This window comes from Centrocercus urophasianus, unplaced genomic scaffold (assembly GCF_019232065.1).
Source record: "Centrocercus urophasianus isolate 14NV4802_14NV808 unplaced genomic scaffold, USGS_Curo_1.0 seq_10, whole genome shotgun sequence".
Taxonomy (NCBI): domain Eukaryota; kingdom Metazoa; phylum Chordata; class Aves; order Galliformes; family Phasianidae; genus Centrocercus; species Centrocercus urophasianus.
Genome location: NW_024884142.1, coordinates 60,226,743 through 60,247,875, shown reverse-complemented (window position 1 = coordinate 60,247,875; position 21,133 = coordinate 60,226,743). Strand labels below are relative to the sequence as shown.

At 35.7% G+C, this 21,133-nt stretch overlaps 1 protein-coding gene across 1 annotated transcript in view; it reads right to left on the bottom strand.

Annotated features, from left to right (window-relative positions):
* QKI (QKI, KH domain containing RNA binding) overlaps window positions 1-21,133 on the bottom strand; it is a 136,923-nt gene that overhangs the window by 3,310 nt on the left and 112,480 nt on the right. The window contains exons 5-7 of the mRNA XM_042820699.1: window positions 9,790-9,877; window positions 7,191-7,463; window positions 4,462-4,536 (exon numbers count right to left, since the gene is read on the bottom strand). Of these exons, the coding sequence (XP_042676633.1) occupies window positions 4,462-4,536; window positions 7,191-7,463; window positions 9,790-9,877 (436 nt within the window). The remainder of the gene's footprint in view (window positions 1-4,461; window positions 4,537-7,190; window positions 7,464-9,789; window positions 9,878-21,133) is intronic.

The following is a 21,133-nucleotide window of genomic DNA, read 5'->3' as shown; positions in this document are numbered from 1 at the left end:
GAATGCAATAAAATCATGACAGCCCTCCATCATGATTTGGACACGGGAAGGAGAAGCCCGCTCCCACAAAACCGGTTAACAGGAGAAATAGAGATAAAAATACAACTAACGACTAATGGTTAGTAGCAGTCGATGAAGGAAATTGGAAAACAAAAACAATGAACAGTTTTGGAACTCAGTTGGAAGAATTTGGAAACAACAGTCAGTGCACGGCATCAGTATCTGACTGCTATTAAGCATTAGTACCTCCCCAGGTGCAAGCATTAAGCAACTATTAATGATGGATGTGATTATTAATAACTGGTTGTTAAAAGAAATGGATCTGAGGAATTCTGAACTTACAGAAACAATTTGGTTCAACAAACTAGGGGCCAAACAATGTTTTTTTGTTCAATAAATTTTTTATTGCCTTTCATTTATTCTATTTACAAACAACATGGAATTTCTTGGCCTCATGATACAAAGCAGTACTAAACTGTAGTCTAGCAACGTAGGCATCATCATGGGAATCAGGAAAACACTCAGGCTGCTACTTTAGCCAGCATCTTCCCGTTCCAAATACTATTTTACACATATAGGACACTTATAAAATGCACTTGCATGTAAACACTGTAAAAGTCCTGCCATTTTAAATTCTATACTTAAAAAGCTCTAAGTACATCAAAAAATAGAGAAAATATCTAATTGATACTAATAAGGCATTTTAAAACTACAAACAGCTCTCTTTATTCATTTTCAAAGCTAATACTCTGCAAATACAATAAAATCTGACATTTCATATACATTCCTGCTTTATATTTTTATATTTTAAAAGAAGCCACCTGTAAATACTATTTTCTTTTGTTAAAAAAAAAAAAAAAAAAAAAAAAGAAAGAAAAAAGAAAAAACAAAACAACAACAACAAAAAAAAAACAACCCAAAAACACAAACAAATTACAGTAAAACATAAAAAAAATCTCAAGTGGAAAGTTATCGTTCCCAATGTTCTTGAGCTGTTCCTTCTTTAATCATTCTCTCACGCTCTCCTTCACCAAACTTGGTCCACTTAACAGTAGTATGATTTTTTTTTTATTTTTTATTTTTTAAGACTCATTCAACAGCTTAATCATAGCTAATAAATTCTGAGGTTGATAAAGTTTTGTACTGTTGCCATTTTGACTAAGGCAGAGGAGATGAAAGTGAGAAAGGTATTCAGTGCAAAGTCAGATTTGTGCCATTTCAATAAAATGAAGTCCAGTAGGTGTAATATTCACAGATAGCATTGATTTAGCAATCTTCTCATGGGTTGATTTACCTTCACATAACAAAAATGGCCTATCATTTAGGATACAGTTCATAAACACTAAAAAAAAAAAAAGACTACTGTAACATAAATGAGACCACATGCTCCCTGATTTTTTTCAGAATCCTGCTAACTGGGATTTGTTTAAATTAAAACGGCTGTTTCAAAAATAAGCAAAAATAAAAATAAATATTTATGTGGCACAATCTCACCACTTTACAGGTATACTAGAGACACAGACTTAAAGCATTTTGATACTGATTACAATTTTGATTAAATGGTATTAAAATTTATATATAAATTATGTGACAGTTGGTTTGGATATAACATTCAAGAATATTCTGAGCATTATTATTTCTTGTGGAGTCTATAACCAAAGCAAGCTACCTTTTAAAAATACCAGTACACCTGTGATACATCCTCTGCCAAGTCTCTGGCCTTCTACAGTACACACAGGTTTGTCAACTGTGCAACACCATTTACAGTTTATTACAATTAAATCAGTCAGTCTCTCTGTTATATGCATCAAATTCAATTTTGTATTATTTATAAATTGGGGTTTTATTCTTAGTTAAAATGAGCTATATTTTTCAACCCTTCACCAATTCTAAATGCTTAGTTGTAAAGAGTAAAACATTTACACATTCCGGGATTCTTGCTTTAAATGCAGTGCTTATCTCTAAAAAAACCTATGCAAAGAGTAAAAACCTACTTAAAAAGTGAATGCAGTAGTACTACCAAGTCATCTGAAAATCGATTTAGAATTAAACAAACAAACAAAAAAAAAACAACAACAGAAAAAACTTTAGACCCAGTGAATGCAAATATAGTTTTAGCAACCTTTAACTACGTAAAACACATTTCTGTATTGAAAAAAATATATATTTCGGTTTGCTGACATTGTTTTTCATGGCTATAGCTATAGAAGTGTTATCAGTGATTGAACAACTCAATAGATGAATATGATAAATATTTGCTATTTTAACTCTACAACATAATTTTAACGCATTCAAGAGTCTGCCTCATTCCCGAACAATGCTTTTCAAAGCCTTTTGCAAAACTGTTAAAACTGTCAGGGATAATCTAGGATTTCGGATTCAGAATAAAATGAAATAAAGTTATAAAGTTAATTTTATGTAACATTCTTAAGACAACACCGGTATTGCTTAGACGAGACTAAAAGTTTACCTGAAATATCAGCATGGTTTTCAATGGAGACAGAGGTATACATGACTTATTTCATAGGAGCTAAGCCACCTGAATTTATTTATTTATAATACAATTGGCTTCAAATATGGTTAGAGAAAAACACTGTATTATCAGAAAGTGGCTATATTTTAAAAGAAGGTAAAACAAAACCAGTAACTTCTTTTCAGTGACTTGTAAGTGGCAACCCCAGACAAAACACCTAGGCCCTTCAACAAGTATTTAAAATATATGTTGACTAAATGCTACCATGATGAAAGCAAACAAAAAATTGGAATGCTTCTCCCACTCTGTAATTTAACATTGTGTTTACTAGTTGTCTCAGGTAAATATCCATCTAAACAAGTAGTTTTTGGGTAGCCTGAAGCTATCATTGCAGATCAAAATGATCTTAAGCAAAAACCGATCTTCGTAACATCAGGTTAAACTTTTAAAGACAACCAAATCCTAACATATATCACACTTGACAGAATATAGGTTATAATCTCTTTTTCTCTTTGTCAGCATTTGCTATGACCAGATATTCTGACTATGCCTTGTTGCCCATTGAAGAGCTTTCAAGAAATAAGAAGAAACCTTCTGAAAAACCTACGTAGTGTCTTGTTACATCTTTGTAAAGCATATGTTCTTTCCATATGAAAGGTAAAAGTGTTACATAAACACAGCAAGTATTCAGGAGGGCCATTTTTTAATGTATTGACTGAAATCTGTATTGTTTCTTGTAGTAAATTTATAGGAGATTGCGAGAAATAAAGTATAGTCAGCATTAGGGGATGTCAGATCTGTCACCGGAATTTGGCTTCTGAGTTTTTCACTACCATATAAGCCTGCACAGCACTGATTTTGATGAGAGCAGAATAATAATACTTGGCACATAAAGCTTTGTGTCCTCAAAGCCCTGTACAAACAGGAACCCCCACAACACCCCTGTGAGGTAGGGAAGTATTATTATCCTTATTTTACAGATGGGAAAACATTCACAGAGGGATTAAATGACTTGCCGAAATCCACACAGAGTCAGCAGCAGGGACAGCATAAGAATTCGGGAGTTCCTGTGCTCAGCCTACACTGTTTATTAGCCAATGTCAATAAACCGAAAATATTGGTTTTCTCAATAAGCTTAAATACTTCATTCAGGGGTCCAAAGGCATCACGTTTGAGGAATGGGAGAAAAATGAAGATTTACTTTCCAGTCAAGAGTTATAAGAGAGATGCCCAAATATTGGATGTCATCTCACCAACAGGACTTCAAAAGTTGCCTCTCCTTCAGGTTACGCATTTTAGCAGCAAGAGGTAAAAACCAGGAAACAGAGTTTGGCAGAAAACCAAAACACCTTCCCTTCCCTCATCCTTATTAATTCAAACTCAAACAACTTTTGAAGTGTTTTCTTCACAGCCCTTATGTTTCTGAATTCAGTTAGGTATCTGAGAACATGCATCCTCCTCAAAATATACAGTACAGTGGCTCAAAAGTTTATTGGAAAAAAAGGAATCTAAATCTTCAAATTTCTCCAGACACAGACAGGAGGCATTTATTCCTTTACTTCTTCCTCATTAAGCAACCATCCATTCATTTTATTTTGCAACACCAATCTGATATTTCCACACCACTTAAAAGAACACATTGGAGGGAGAGGAGGGAACACAAATTAATCACTGCAGCACTTAACTCATAGGGTTTCCTGATGCAGATGGATCTTTAAATAGTTTTATAATAGGAAATACGTTATAGCTTTTATATTAAATATACAACAAAGTGTATATATTTAATTGAGCCGGGAAAGGCAGGTTTACAAAACATTTTTTATAACCACAAATATTCCCTAAGCTCTAAAATATTAAATATTCACATTTTTGTGAAAAAAGTTATGAATGGGACAAAGTATGGTTTTTGGTTAACCAGCTGTGGTGTTGCAAATCTCATGTACACTCAAAGCACTTCTTACAAACAAGAACTCCAGAACTAAACTAACCTCGGTCTGCGGTCACAATCCTTTGGTAAGGATGGACACGCATATCGTGCCTTCGAACTTTAGTAGCCACCGCACCTAGTTAAATTGCAATTATCAAGACAAAGTTAGAAAACATTCAAAGAAAACATTAACAGCAGGTTTATCAAAATGGATTTAAATGATCATTAACTACAAAAGTTCATTTTAAGAAAAGCAACAAGTTAAGGCACAGTAGTTTCAAATTTTAACCATAAGAAGTTTATCTGTGCAGATTAATATTGCATTTATTTTAAACATCCTGGCCTTAACCTGTTTAACCCATTCATTTACAATCCCAAAATTACAGTATTTCATGAAATCTATTAGACCCAAGCACATTTAAGCTTTACTAGTCACATATTCACTGAAGTGCCTTTCTTGCAGCAGGACTATTTTAAATAATGCCATCTTTTAATACTGACAATTATTTGCTAACTTTAAGATCATTTCCAGTTCTACCACAAAAAAGAAGTTTTAAAGCAATTCTTCAAGCCTACAGATTGTGATTTTATACTTTAAGTCAATAAGTATGAACTGCAATGAATTAGGTGATTAGTAAAGCAAACACTATATAGAACACTTAGCAGTCAGTATACTACTATACACTCATAAATTACAGCTACTCTGTAATAATAGGGGCTAATCCAAATTAATAGCACTATTTTATTTTAAATCTATGTGCAAAAAAGTGCAAGTAAGTCACTGACTGCTAGGCCAAGCTTTTCTCAAGGCTGCTGAAACTAAGCATTTGTTAAAATTCAGATCTGATGAAGGATCAGTTAAGACCGTTCTTGAATTCTTAGCCTTTCGTTGGGAAAGCCATACCTAAAGATAAAAGGAAGGGAATTCAAAGTTAGTCACCAACTAAAATTTGATTCCAACACCAATATCCCTGAAAATACTCAAAGGGATGCATTTCTGTTATTTTTAATGGAATTGTTTGAAGGTACCTTAAAGGTGCAGTAGAAAATGGACAAAATATATAACGTTACCCATGAACATATTATGAAGAATATTATATTACTGTTTTACTTGATAACATACTCATGAGTATGTTCATGAGTATACTATGAAGTAAAACTCAACCAAAAACTCAATTAATTAATTTAAATCAATGCAAATGCTCAGATAATAGAGCAGATTTCATATACTCACTGATTCCATGCTACGCAAACAGGGGTGTGGTGAATTTTTTTCTCTCCTTTTTCCTTTTTTAAATCAGACTATTTAGAGAGAACCATTTTAGGCTACACACTTCACTCCCAGTTGTGCCTAGAAGAGTGCAATGGCATCAGCTGCCTTTTGGGAGTGATAGTATAAAAGTATGCAAAATTTTGTGAGAAATCAGTGAAAGTTCCCTGCATAATATTAACTTATTACTGTTTCTCTACTTGGCATTAACTAAACTCAGAAGGGGAGATTGCCTGTAACTGCAACTCCAGCCCGGAGACATTGCAAGTGCCACAGTAAGGACTAACAAATCAGGGTGGCGGAGCTGGGAAGAGCATGCACTTGTTTATAGGATATAAATAAACAATGACATTATCATATAGTCATTGGATGTTGGCTATGAGATGGTGCAAAACAAGATGCCCAAAGACAGACCTAACGAATAATTTTGCCCTATTAAAACTTCTACTAGTGCCTCACTAATCCTGAAAGGGAAAAGTCTTAAATACATTTTGTTTTTTACTGCGTAACGGGGAAACGCACACAGACAGATAACACAACTCTTCATCATTTAAGTGAAACACTGATTTTTTGCAATACTTTCAACAAAATATTGACTTTGAACCTTATTGTCCAGTGTTCATTAGAGATGTTTAGAATCTGTGTAAATCAATAACTGCCACTGAACAAGCTAAGATCAAAGTTCTATAAAATCAACATTATGCAGTGCCAAGGTCATATGCAATTCAGAACAAACTAACAAGAAAAGATTATTTATAGTCTGTAGACAGAAGGAACGAAGTCACTATAGGAACTGCTCGCTCCACATTGACTGGTTAACTGAATTGTCAAGGCTGCTTTATCATTTTCGCCTTCGAACAGCAAGTCAATGTTCTGAAATATTAGGAATGATGGACATTTCAACACAATGTATCTAAATAAAAGCAATCAAAGTTGCTAACTGTATCATTCATTGCTCAGAACTTTTGTTTCCTTTATATTTATTCACAGAAAATATTTTCTGCTTACAAAATGATTTACAGCTGAGGAGAGATGGATCAAATGTGTTCTAAATAAAGAATAAAACCCAAACAAACTGAAAAAAACATCTTTCAATTTTCTCCAGTTTAGCTACTAAAAAGACACTACAAAATCAAAAGTTCATTTTTCCAATGATTGCTGGAAACTTACGCTGAAGTTGCCAAAAAGAAATCCAGTATTGATGGGAGAACAAATTACATACAATAGACACGAACGTATATTTATTTTTTTCTTGCCTATGTACCTACTATCTCATGACACATAAACATTAAGACTTTGTTTTCAACAATCTTACTAATATGCTAAACACATACATTTAACAATGCAAAACATTAAAATGTCCACCATCAGTCTTCCTTGGCAACTGTGATATCTTTGAGGCAATAGTGCGTGTGCACTCTGTTGTTTTTTTTTTTCTCTTTAAGCCCCTTGACTTCTAGATGCAAATACCACGAAAGCATACAATGTATTCTGCAGTCATGCATGGGTAAGAGTCTTACCTAATACACCACTAGGTTCAATGGGATACTCAAGGATTGATGTAGCTGGTGCCAGCGTGTAGGGGTACTCGTACGGGGTGTAAATTAAACCAGCTTCGGGTCCTGGTGGCACTATTGCAGCGGTGGGATGAGGAGTTCCGTTTGGCATGACAGCGGTTTGTATTTGTCTGATCAAAGGCATTATGGTAGGGCCAGCTGGCGTAGGAGTACGCAGGGCAGCTGGTGGGAGAACAGGCGCAGGCCCAGTAATGATCCTTGGAGCCTGGGCTGTTGCTGCAAGAGAAAAGGCAAGGGCTGCTACAGTAAGCAAAGAAATTCAGAGGAAAGTATGGAGATAGCAGTACAAAACGTGGAAAGAATGGGAAAAAAGGGGAAAAGTAGGAAAGAAGAAAAATAAAAGGAAATCATTAGTACATGCGCTGATCACACAGTGCCAAAGCACACCATTCAAATGCAAACAGCTTTCCATTTTCCAGTGTGATTAAGTATGAACATGCAAAATAAAAAAGCCATTGTAAAACAGTGAGGTAGATTTCTCAAACAGGTTACACAGCACAAAAGCTCCATTTAGACCACATTTCTTCATTTATGCTATAAAGACTGCATGAGACTGAGATGCATGCAGGAGATACAAGGAAAATACTTTCATAATCAAATACAGAGTACAAAATGTAGTGCTACTACAGAGTCCACAGATACTCAGTTATGCAGAGCTACCATAGGAGAGTTCTAAGGTTTTGGATCTCTTATGTTGTATTTAAACATATACACAGTTCCAGTTTCCAGCATCAGTGAAATTAAAAGAGGATCCAGAAACAAAACACAATCTCCTCTCCTACCATACCATGAACAAAATACTCCAAAATTATTTTCATGACAAATTCTCCAAGATAAAATGTTTTCTTTCTTTCTTTTTTTTTTTTTTTTTTTTTTCCTTTTCCATATTCAATTGCTATTTGAAGTCTGCTGGCATACAATACAAACAACTTCTTAATCACTAATACAGATCAGCTGGTAACAGTCAAACTAAAGTATTCGTTGTAAAAAGTGTCTGTGCACTAATGCTGATCTACATTAATGTAAATTAACTGATGGTCTGATGGTGGTCTGAAAAGAGAAATGAGAAACGTGTGGAAAGATTTTCAGGTGAGAGGGTGGAGTTCGTAGATTTTTTTTTGTTTTCTTTTAAACAAAAATGCTCAATGCAAAAACTAAAAAAAAAAAACTTTGAACATTTTCAATTCCTTTTTTCATCTGAAATACATTACCACGGATTCTATATCTTAAGTTTTCAGTAAAGACATAATGCAAACAATGAAAATGTCTTATTATCAAAGAGTGAATATTAGCATGGAAATATCTAGTCAGAAAGTTGAAAAAAACATCATCCCACCTACACTTAAAATGGACCAATGGGAATAGAGCAGACAAAGAAATTACTCAAACTAATATAAAGGTTTCTATGCAACAACTTGCACCAATATAAACTAAAAGTTATTTTACTCATAAATTTGCAATAAATTGAAGACTCTAATAGGTTTAAAACGGAGCTAGCTTTAGATATTATGGTATTAATCAGGAGGTGAAGACTTATCACTATCACCGTGGTGTTGAAAGCCCTTGCTTATGTACCCTTTCCAATCAAAATAATTACACTGGTATAAATGCTCTCAAATTGACCTAACTGCATTCCAACCTTTAAGCATATTCAACATTGAAATGGAGTTTATGTGGAGAAACAAATTTGCAGATATCAGTAGGCCCTTAGTGAAAAAGCTGACTTCACTGTCCCTACACTTGATATCAATATCATAGCTACAGCAAAAGTTTACTTTGGAAGAGCATCAGAAATTATGTTTTCAGAAGTAGAAATTAGATTTTAAACTAGAGAAAATAGTTTGTGTCACACATAATTTACATACATATGCTGTCATTAGTTGGTTTATATAATTAATTTTTAAGTGTAAACGTGCACATACATGTGTTTACAAAAGCATTCTCACACAAATCTAATGGAAGAAATTGTAAAAATGGCTCATTACATCACTGATCCCTGTGAACTCAGGAGTGAAATCAGTTGAATTGCTGGAAAAAACGTAACATTGGGGGGATACATGCAAGCAAGATGAAAGGAAGGAATATAATACAGATAAATGTATTCACAGTATCCTGAACACGTGTAATATTTTCAAACTGATTATTCGATAATAAAACTGAAAAGGTGTCATATACATATTAAGGAAAAAAAAAAGACTGTAAAATTGAAAAATCTGGCTTAAGGGTCGCATTTTGTTTGAATTATATATCTGTAAATATTTCAACTCAAACTTTTTTTTTTTTTTTTTTTAATGAGGAAGAGAAAACAAAAATCAAACAAATACAAAGCAAATAGCAACAACAAAAAACACCCAAAACCTGGCGAAACTTATCTGCAAGAGACCCCCTGCAGTGGCCACCTACTGTTCTGGTTTATTTATTTATTTAACAGTGCTTTCCCTTCTCCAACTCAGTGAGTCCATTTTCCAGAAAGCAGGCTTAGGAATCAAACCCTACGAAAACACTAGTGTTGCATTGACCCTCAAGATTATAACATGCTTACGTGATTTGATGTTGGCATCTCTGTAGGTGCCATTCAGAATTGCAAGCTCCATCAGCTGCATCTTTTTAAGGCTGTCTTCTCCTTCTGCCTGCATATGAAAAAATAGGAAGAAAGTTCAGGTTATCAATTCACTAGTGCATAAGATCTAAGAGAGCAAGAATAAAACGCCTTCAAGTTTTAACCAAGGAAAACATCTGCTTACCCATTCATCTAAAAAACAGTAAGTTTTTATAACTTCTCATTGAAATTAAGTCCAAATTGCCTATTGTCTACATTAACTAATACTGATATGTATCTTAGAGAGTTTTGCAAAAGACTCGTGCCAAAATTATAAAAACTAAGGTTAAATTCATTTTTTTTCTGAAGTTTTATTATGACAGTTCATATACTCCTGAAGTACCTTCAAAAAGTCCTACTAGCAGATAAGAAGAACAGACACCACAATCTTTTTTTGCAACTTTATTTTAATATGTACCTACATAAGCAATACTGACTGACTGCTTCAGTAAAAAAAAAAAAAAAAAAATTAATTATTTGAGAACTTTCCAAACATCAACAACTGCTGTAAAAAGGAACTCAGAATTTTGAAATATTCTCTGATGAGGATATATCTATCATCTATACAGTATACATTATTCCTAAGTTTGGTTTCAATATATCTCAAGTTATTTACTTTCTGTGGTATCCTACAATTTCCATAAATATTATGTAGTCTTTTGTAAAAAAAAAAAAAAAAAAAAAAAAAAACAACACCCCCAAAAAAAACAACCAACCCTTCAAAAAAACAAACCACTTTTTTTGATACTAACAAAAAAAAAAAAAAAAGGTATAATTAGTACCATTCACTATTTGAAGACTAGACGTTTTCAGATTTGTTTTTGCTGAAATGCTACCATTTGTTTAGACTACATTCTATCCACCAGAAAACAAGATAATGGCATATGAAATCCATGAGATGGTCATCAGTATCTACTTTAATATTGAGATACCACCTTGCTTCTCATATTCTTTACCACTTCTGAAAGACTCACTGAGAGGGGAAAAGGGCAGCTTACATGTCCCCTGCATTGATTTTCAAAGGTAATGACAGCCTGGATACTGTGCTACCTACTTTGAAAGACGGTCAGATTCCAGAGCCAGTTGTTCGCCTGTCTTAAACTACAACTGCAACAGGTGGTTTTAATTAGGCCTTTGAAGAGCACAGATGATTATGGAAAGCAGAATTAAAAGCCACAAAGAACAGCAATCACCACCAATAATTTAAAAACTATACTACTAAATAACTCCACTATAAAACCGTGGCACTGAAATATCTCATACCAGTTAGGAGTTGAAAGAATATCCACGTTCAGTGGACCCAAAGTATATGGAAAAAAAAATTCAGACAAATTTAAAATAAAAGATTGTTATGCATACTTAACTTCCCAAACATGGAGAAGTAACTTATTAAATTACAAGGGGGCAAAAAAAATGTATTGAACAAAATAAACTACTTCGTGTGAGTGCTGTTGAAGGATCCCCTGCCCCCAGTGGAAGTAACATCTGATTTTTATTTTTATTTATTTTTTTCTCAGATCAACAACTTAAAATCAACACAGTAGATGAGTCAAGACTAAATCACTTTTGGATGTCAAAAACTGAATTCCCAACTGTAATACTGAGGATTTACCTGAACACAAAGATTAAGCACATTAACAATTTATGTTGTTGCTATGCATGCAGAATATAATGGAAGAGTTAGACATTATTGTATTTATATATTAAATACCATATGACAGACTGAACTAATGCTTATATTGAAAAAGTAAACACACATTCAATTAGCATTTTAACTACAAATTAATTGTACAGTTAAGCACTGTGCTAACCAGAAACCTCAGATTACAGAGTCATTAGAATCAGACTCTCTGGAATACAAAATGTACTGATTATAGTATGCTTAATGTGAAATCCTCAGAACAGACTTACAATTGACATGTAAAGAATTTCTGTTTTAAATTTATTTTTAAAGATATTCTTACTCCATTGCATCACTGCTGGTAAATTATCTATACTATGTAGTCAACCATCATGCAATAAACACAATTCCAAATCTATTGTTCTACCCAAACACTGAATCTATTAATTCTGGTTATTCTGGATACAGCTTCATTCTTCAAATTTATTTTAGCAATTGTGATTTTAACATATTAATTCCCCTTTTCTCCTCCACCCTTAATGGTTATTCTTTGCTATTGTTTGTTTTGGTTGGTTGCTTTTTTCGCTTGGGTTTATTCACTGAATGCAAGTAGCCAGAAAAGCCCTCTCAGTGTCAGCTGTATCTCCCATACTGCTATGTATGTAAAATTGCATACTTCCTCCAAATAAGAGTTCAGGTGATTGATCTGACACTATTAATGAGTCTCAGTAAATGCTGAATCTTTCATTTCATTTGATAGGATAATTTTAGTAACTCTATTATCCTGGATTTTAGACCATGGTGAACGTTTTCCAAATGTAGCTATTTATAGGACAAAAACTTGAAGACATAAAACATTTTTTTTGTTTTTTTTCCTTCTGAGAACCTCAAAAGAAGGAGTTATAGCAACTTAAAAGCAATAAAACCCAGACAAAGTGATTCATTTACTTTGGATCTTCAATATTCCTATAGGTCACTATGCTTTCTATGAGAAAAGATGTAGCAGTTACTTGGATTACAAAGTACGTTTACAAAACTAAGAGCAGTCTTTAGCATACAAAACAGACTGAGACCTTCATTTTTATTCTGCAGATTTAATTCTCTGGAGTACCACTCAGCAGCTGGTAAAACTTGTATTCTTTAAACAGGCTCCCAAGCAAAATTTAAAACATTTTTTAAGGATGGTATCAGTGATACCTCACAGGTAGAAGATGAGGACTTGCAATGGCAGATATTAACAGGCCTTTTTAACTTTAGGAATTTTGTTTCACCTATTCGGCAAAGAATAAATAAATAAATAAATAAAAACCAACAAGGAAAACAAACCATCCCTTCCCCTACTCCAATACGGGAGGGCATCGCGCCAGGCGCCCAGAAGGTGGCGCTGTGCATTACACAAAGCCCTCGCCTCATGACGGGGTGTGCTCCTGCCCTGCCAGGGCTGCAGCCCCTTGCACCCTAGCTTGTAGCAGCCGCCTGCCGTCTCCCTTCCAGGTACTAGCCACAAAAGTGGGCAGGACCCTTTCATGCCCTTCAGTCTCTGGTTTAAAGATCTCTATGCGACAAAATTCACCAATAGTCAAAAGCTCCCATTTCCAAGAGGCGGGAAAGAGAAACAAGCCCCGTGTTTTTCTCTGACCTATCCTCTCTTCGTTGCTGACAGATGATCAAATGAGGCACACCGAAGCAATCTATCCTAGCTGCAGGCATTTCTGCAGGCACTCTCTGTTAAAGCAAAGAGAGGTTGCATCGGGGATACAAAGGCAATCTCTAAAGGGACAGTACGTTTCCTGTACAATAGCTACAACAAAGCTCAGTCATTTGTACCAAGAGGAAGCTACTTTGAGCAAACATCAATAAGGTCACTTAAAGCCAGATTTGCATTACTAAGTTGAAGCTCAAGTGATTGACTCAAACCTCTCATCTTCTTAAATCTTCAGTGCTTCCTTGTATTTCTCCTGTGCAATATAACATGCAGATTACGAAAAAAAAAATCTTAAATGGTATCTTGAAACCTAATTCTTTAAATCTAAGCACTCACAGCTGCTCACTGAATACAAATACTGGGGAGATGCAATAAATCCTGACAAAGCCAACTATATGCAGACAAGGGTGTGTGGTTGCTGCCCTCCTCATAGCAGCTCAGCTCTACTGGTGCTAGCAGTAAAAAGATCTGAAGGAGACCACAGTCAATTGGTTTTCTAATCCTTATCAGAGGCGGACTGGTGGTCACAAGGTTTAAAACAGTGCTAACAGTTCCTAGTGTCACCTGCACCAAGTCTGTCAGTGCTGCTGTATCTGTAATGCTCACCTAAAACTGATGGAGAACTATTATTATTTTTGTTGTTGTTAGTTAAAATTACTGTTTGGATTTTAACAGTTCCTAGGAAGATACACCAATGTAACATCAAAAGCTATCTTGACTGAGCTCCTATCTGGGAATGCAAAATGGGAGTATCACCTCACTGAGGAGGAAGATGGAGGCCATCGTTGCATCTGACACTGGCCCGAGGCTCACCCAGTGAAGAACACAGGATACACAAGGCTCACCATATTGATGCCCACCTAAAACCATAATTCCATCTCCTATACTGGGTAACACTAGTTGTTTAAGAGAAAACTGTGGAACATCATCATGTAACAACTATTAGTGTGAGCTTGTTTTATGTCACGAACCAGGGAGTTCAGATAGAGCAATCTACTACCTTCTCATGTTTTTCATTGCATTTTCAGTGTACGAGCTTTACTTCAACCCTGTTGAGCCTCAGATATCTTGAGATCCTTGGAGAAATTCTTTTGATTAACTAATATTTCTGAAATCGTTGTATTCCAGGCACTTAAATCCCTCAGACTCTCATAAGCATAGTGCATACTTAGGAATACAATACTTTTAAACTTTTCATTCATACACAAAAGGTAGACACACTAGATAGGTAGGCAGATAAAGTGTCAGGCTGGAATGTAGACAAGCACACAGATTCTAAAGATAAGTGCATTCACTGCACTATTCCAATGAAGGACTTGGGGAGACGACAACAACATTGTCCTCAGAAGTGAAGGGCACACCATCAGCTTCCGCATACTGGCAGCTCTGAGGAAAGTGGAATAATGGGAAGAGAAGCCTGTAATAACTCACAGTAGATAGAAGGGCACTTCCATAAAAAAAAAAAATAAAAAAAAAAAAAAAAGGAAAGAAAATAAGAATCGAGTAGCAATGGACACTACTGAGCAAAGATGAACGAGCGGCGCACAGCTGAGCCAGTCAGTACCCACACTGAGCTGTGTTACTGCTGCTGGACCACACTGAGCCACACAAAGCCCCTTAGGTGACTGCAGCTGCATTAATTCACCAGCCAAACAATCCGCTCGGAGATATGACAGTAGACATACTTTATCCTGATAGAGCTCCTTGAGCCTCACAGTTCTTACCACTTAAGTCTCAAAACGTATTCTGATTCTCACCACTAATAATGGCAGGGAAAGCTTTGAGCCTTTCTATAGAAACAACTCACACATTTTCCCCTTACAGTAATTACTCTGGAAAATCTGACTTTTTTTTTCCAGCGTTCATAGCCACAGAAGTATTCTTATTTAGGTGATGTTAGTGACTGTCATCGGCTTACAAATGTTATGCATGTTGGATGGTGTTTTTGCATGCTGTCACACATTCCTGCACTTCAGCTGGTTTCTCATGAACTGAACTGAGCTAAACCCTAGGAAAGATGCAGCCAGCACAGGCTTTAAAGCAGCAGTCCTTTATCAGATCCATCAGGGCCATCCTTTCAGGATCAGACAAGGAGCAGCAAGTAGGAAGAGGAAGTGGTGGTGAAGAAAAGTGATGCATAAATCATGTGCAAATACGAAGACCAAAAATATGTCTTGGTCTTCCTCAGTTAACTGCAGTGGGTCTTTCCCACCAGGCTGATGACAAGAAAAACCAAGCAGCCCCCGCGAGGCAAGAGCACCAAAAAGCAGCATTCAACTTTCAAGTGCCTCAGCAACTGCATGTACTGGCATGACTGCCAGCCAGACAGCCTTCTCCGCACCACCTTCGGATAAGCAGAAACACTTGATATTCTCAGCTGTGGAAGAGGTGTCTGCTCTGTCTAATACCTTTTGTCCAAGTCTGTATGCATTTCTCCACATCGCTTCAGGTTGAGTTTTGCCAACAACACAACGTATTTTTAAGTACACAGTCAATGCATTAAATAATTTTACTGCACACAAAACAATTACACTGAAAATTCCCTCCTCAAATAGAAAAGTCATTGGCAAGTTGTCACATACAAAGCACTTGCAATTTACTAATTTAATTTGAGTTTTGATAAAACATAATAGCACCACTGAAATAGTTTACTGTTACTGCTCTTGCTTTTCTCAGCCCGCAGGCAGGGCTCTGTCACCCTGCCTTCCCATGTCCTCAACTGCTAGAGCAGACTAGCAGCTGCAGCTTCATCGCCAGCACTCTGACACTCACTTTGACTCAACACGCTGTGGAATGCTTTTATCTAGCTGACAAAGAGAAATGTTCCACTGCAATTCACTTGTAGATCAGTAAGTATTCCAAACATACCATGCGCCAGTCAAACAGTCTTTACACATGAATGTCTCCATTCAGGGACAAAAACCTTCCATTCATAACTGATAAACAAAAAACCTCACAAACAATATACTACAAATTCCTAGACATACACGTATTTAAAACAAAAAGCAGATATCAGGCGTCAATATATTCTAAAATATATAATAAAAGATCACAGGAAAACACATTGGAAACATTGAAGTGAAAGTACACATGCTTAAAATTTACTCTATATTTTAACACCTAAGTTGTGGAAATACCAAAATATCTATGGGAATGCAATCATAGTCAAGATGACATGTAACCAGAAATAAAACAGAAAGAAAAGAGCTTTTTAAAATAATCTGAATCTGACTGCATAAACTACTCATCAATTACCTACTCTAAGATGTCACTTTTGTAAAGGCTCTTATTTCTGGCAAGCTACTCTGTTACCTAGAGTTAAGGAATAAACATCCCCTCAAGAAACCTGACAAAGACTCGTAAGTTTCACATGTCTGGAACATAAACATAGATAGTTAGAAGCTGTTGGTGAACATACATCGTTTAAACTTCCTCATTCTTGACTGTATATTTCTGATGGTGATGGAGCAGATACAACATAACTGTGTTGGTACTAAGGAGAATTCGCCCAATAATTGTTTTCTGGCATCACTCAGCAGCTCTTCTTATATTAGAGGAAGCTTCCCCAAATACTTTTCAGACAAAGTAAAAGAAATCACTCCTTTAAAACCAGCCATATTTCTTAGAACACTGTATGCCACTAAAGACTCTAAGGCACTGAATATGCAGCATGTTGTAGCTCAGTTATTTCTTTACTTCCATTTCAACACTGATGCACACTGCTATGTCTGTGAAGACAGGCAAAGATAAATTAGCATCATTATTTCTTCTGGGCAACACAGCCTGCTTATCTTCTTCAAAGCAAGCTCTCAGTTCAAATGATATGCAAAGAAGACTGTGCTGTTTCACTTGACAAATTCATTGGTCATAATGTTAAAGATATACTAGGAGGAAAAGGCAGCATATCTTTTTACACTTTCTGTCACCTTATCTGACACATCCATGTTTAATCATGATACTTGGCTTACCAGTTATATTTGAGTGTCCCCTCTCCCCCCCACACACCTTCCATTTCTGCAACAGGAAAATACAGATAAGGTACAGAAAAATCAGCATGAAGCATATTTTATAAGCCAAACTGAAATACAGTACCAGTGGAACCTAGGGGCTGTTTCACCATACACCTTCTAGATACTACTTGCTAATATATTGAAAAAAATATCGCCTGAAGCATTCTGTTTGACCTTAATGGACTTTTATGCTTGTCCCAAACAATTACTGAGAACAGTCATAAGGGGCTGATATTTAACTCACAGGCTTTTGGGCTTTCAAGGAAATAACAGCCCTTGGATTGATTATATTGGACACTCAACAGTAATTACTTCCAGAATTTGCTTTTTGTTTAGCACTTTTTTTGGAATTATCATCTGTCTTTTCCTCATATCCTAACCATCCAAATGTTAATGACATGAAGCTCCACACACTGCACTCGACAGGAACAGTGAACGACAAAGCTCCAGAAATGCCTTTCATGACATATTTACACACATCAGCCCATCTCTGATATTAAAAGGAAACAACATTTATACAGTTCCCTCTACAATGTTTTGAAAAAGACATAATTATTCTGGAATACATTAAGATGTATTTATTAATATATGTATTAACGTTCAGATGAAATAATTATCAATAATGTGATCTATGGCATTAGATCTATTTTTAGCAATGTGAAAACCCAGTTAAATTTTCAGAGCTGAACACTATTTTTGGTGTTTCTAATTTTGGAGTGCTAGACACTCAGACTTCTTCCCCAGTGGTTAGTTTAATTCTGAAAAAAAGAGTTAAACTATACTCACACTGAATGGGATGCCACCAGACAAGCCTGTAAGTATACATTTCCCATGTAAGGCTCTACCAGCAACATCTTAAGTACCACAAACGTAACAGGAATCAGAACGGAACAGAAATCAAACATAACCCATACTATGCAGATCGTTATTCCACCTCTAGCTTTTGTAACAGACTGAACCATGCCAACACACTCTGAAATTGTGTTGATGCATTCCACTTATACTGGGACAAATGTTTTAATCCATGTTGTATGTACAATATATTATAAAAAATAATTTCTCTAATTTACGCTTCACAACTACATACAGTAAAGGCAGTTTCTCTAACAGGTACAGATAAGAGACAGTCGTTAGAAAAATAAAAATGGGATTGTTATTAAAATACTTGTACATTGGTCTAGCCTGACCTGTTATTTATTTTGATATCTCAGGAGTTTTCTATTTGAGTTTATACAATGTAAACAGCTCTAAATTTCTCTTACGTAAAGCAAAGACACTGAACTCAGACGTTATATTCTCCACCTCCCAAAAGAGCCCACTACTTCAAAACCAGCATTTTGTTGCAGACTCCAGGGCCAGTTAATTCTGTTTCCAGCTATGCTAATACTTTAGCACATAAACAAAGCCTTTCATTCTCAAAGTGGTATTGAAATATGACCCCACATTTTCATATGTAAAACGTGTCCTTTATGTTTTTAATCAGTTCCCACATAAAATAATATTTATTATATTGTTTATTATATTGTTTATTATATTATATAATAATATTATTATATAATAATAACAAAAGTGTAAGAGAAGTGACATCTTATTTTAGATCAAAGTTAGTAATCTAGAAAGAATGTGACAAGTTCTCTCTTTAAAGCAACAAAAGAAAAATAACTGCTGGTGAGAAAACACTGGAAAGACTTGCTGCAAATAAGGGTACATTCTTCAAGTGTTCCATTAAACACAGGATTCAGGGTTGCAATTGATGTCACGCAGAAATTCAGGCTGTGGCACTGACTTTTAAGATATTTTTATTTTCAGCTTGAAATGCCCTGAAAGGATAATGCTGACCAATCAAAACAAAATCATGTATTAGAATAGAGACTAAAATCACAAATGTTTGGCTTATCCAATTCCAAGATTTAGGGAACAGAAGTCTTCCAGCAGCTTCACTGACTATCACTTACATGTTCAACAAGACTTGTGACAGGGAAGTGTGATGAGGTAACCAATATAAAAAAATATATCTGTTTCTGCATTTCACCTGCCCCTCCTTTGGTAGTATTTTACATAACTGTTTTATTTCCAGCAGAACAGATTGAGCAATGGCATGGTTTTATTGATGCTTTTTCTTTTCTCTGTGTGGTGGAGTAGTCTAACGACAAATGACTGAAATGTATAAACAGGACAAATGAGTTTGAATAAAACTACCACTCAGAGAAATGTGTAATATTGAGATATAAAAATACATATATTTAAACCTAAGATGCACAAAAACACAATGTACCTGCGACTTAAATTTCTAGAGTAACTGAGGAAGCACCTTAGGGACAGATGCTTTATGCTTAGGGACTTTATGCTTTAACTAATTCTCAACAGCTGCTAAAATGTGAATGACTACTAAAAGTTCACAATTAATTTCAGCTGCTTACAAGCAGAGATGCAAGCCACAGATCTACTGACTGTAATAATAGGGCATATGTGTCTTATATGCATTTTACTGCTACTCTAATATAAATGTCACTCTCTAAAAATCGAAGTTAATTCTTCCATAAACACCGCAGACGCCTGTCCTACTTTCCTTGCACCCTCAGAGCAGACGGGGCCCACAGCAAGCCAACAGGACTATTCCAACTGGCTGGGCTCCCCTCGCTCGCGGCTGGCTAAAACCTGCTTTCACACAGTTTAAAAATACAGAGATGTGAAAAAAAGAATTGTGTGCACTCTCTTTAGCGGACAAATATGTCAATCATATGACCTTCCATTTGAAGGCTCAAGCTGCTCCAAGGCAGTATGTTGCTAGGGAGAAGGCTTTCTTTGCTATTTATTGAGCTTTCTTTTCAGCTTTTTGAGACTACCCAATGATTATTTTCCAGAGACAGCAGCGAGAACACAGTGCTGCCTAGCCAAGACTGTCAACAAAGGGCCTTTGATGCACGCTTCCCAAAAGCATTACCCCACTGCACACCGTGTGACCAAGGGACAACGCTGCTGTGTCCCAGCAGAGTTGCAACCTGTGGCCATCCCAGGAGCGCCAGCTACCAGAACTCCCCATCTGTAACAAACTGCCAGAGCCATCTTGGAGCCCAGATAGCCCTGAAAACCTGCTCATGAGGAGTCAAGGGAAGGCATGAAAGTTTCTACCGTCAGTTTGTATCATTATTTTCAAAGTAGCTCTATGCAAGTTTAGCATTTTAAAAGCCTCAAAAGGCAAAGTTTCATACGTTTAGCCAAGACACTTTTGAAATGTGCATATTACAGAAAAATATACATGGAGCATATTTTAATTTTTAAATAATTTCATTAATCTTGGGCGTCAACTTTAACAGCTTCAGTTACAAAACATTAGTGTATTCCAAGTAAATCATTAAAAACCATGCAATATACTTCATTTTCCTATGACTCTCCCACAGATGTAATAATCATTTTACTACTTCTGTTAAAAAAAGTGCATATATTTCCAGCATACTTCATTTAGGTTAATTCAAGCATATGGAAGTCTTATGTTCTTGAAAAAAAAAAATATCCTGGAGCTCAAAGCTGAAGTAAGACATATTGATTGTGGCCCTGACTTGTTTAAATCCAGCATCACTGCATTTTTATCCTTCTAGTTGCTCTTTGCTTATCTTTCATTTTTAAAAACTCTTCATTCTCTCCATTTCAAGATCACCTTATTCTCTTACCCAAGCACTCTGCAGGCTGTATACTGCAACCAGTCCTCTGCACTTAAGAGAGACAGTCCTCCAGAAAGTTACTCCAGAGAAGGCTATGCACTGAGGTCTTCTCTAAAGAATACCCCTTGTCCCCTGTTGCATATTTGGGCTGAAGACAGTTATTGTAAATACCACTTGTCTTCTTCCCTAAGTTGAAGTTGAAGAAGGTTTTTCTGCACTAAACACAACTAAAGATACTGAATACAAAGTACTGCATACATACACAAGTGCAAGCCGAGGAAGTCTAACT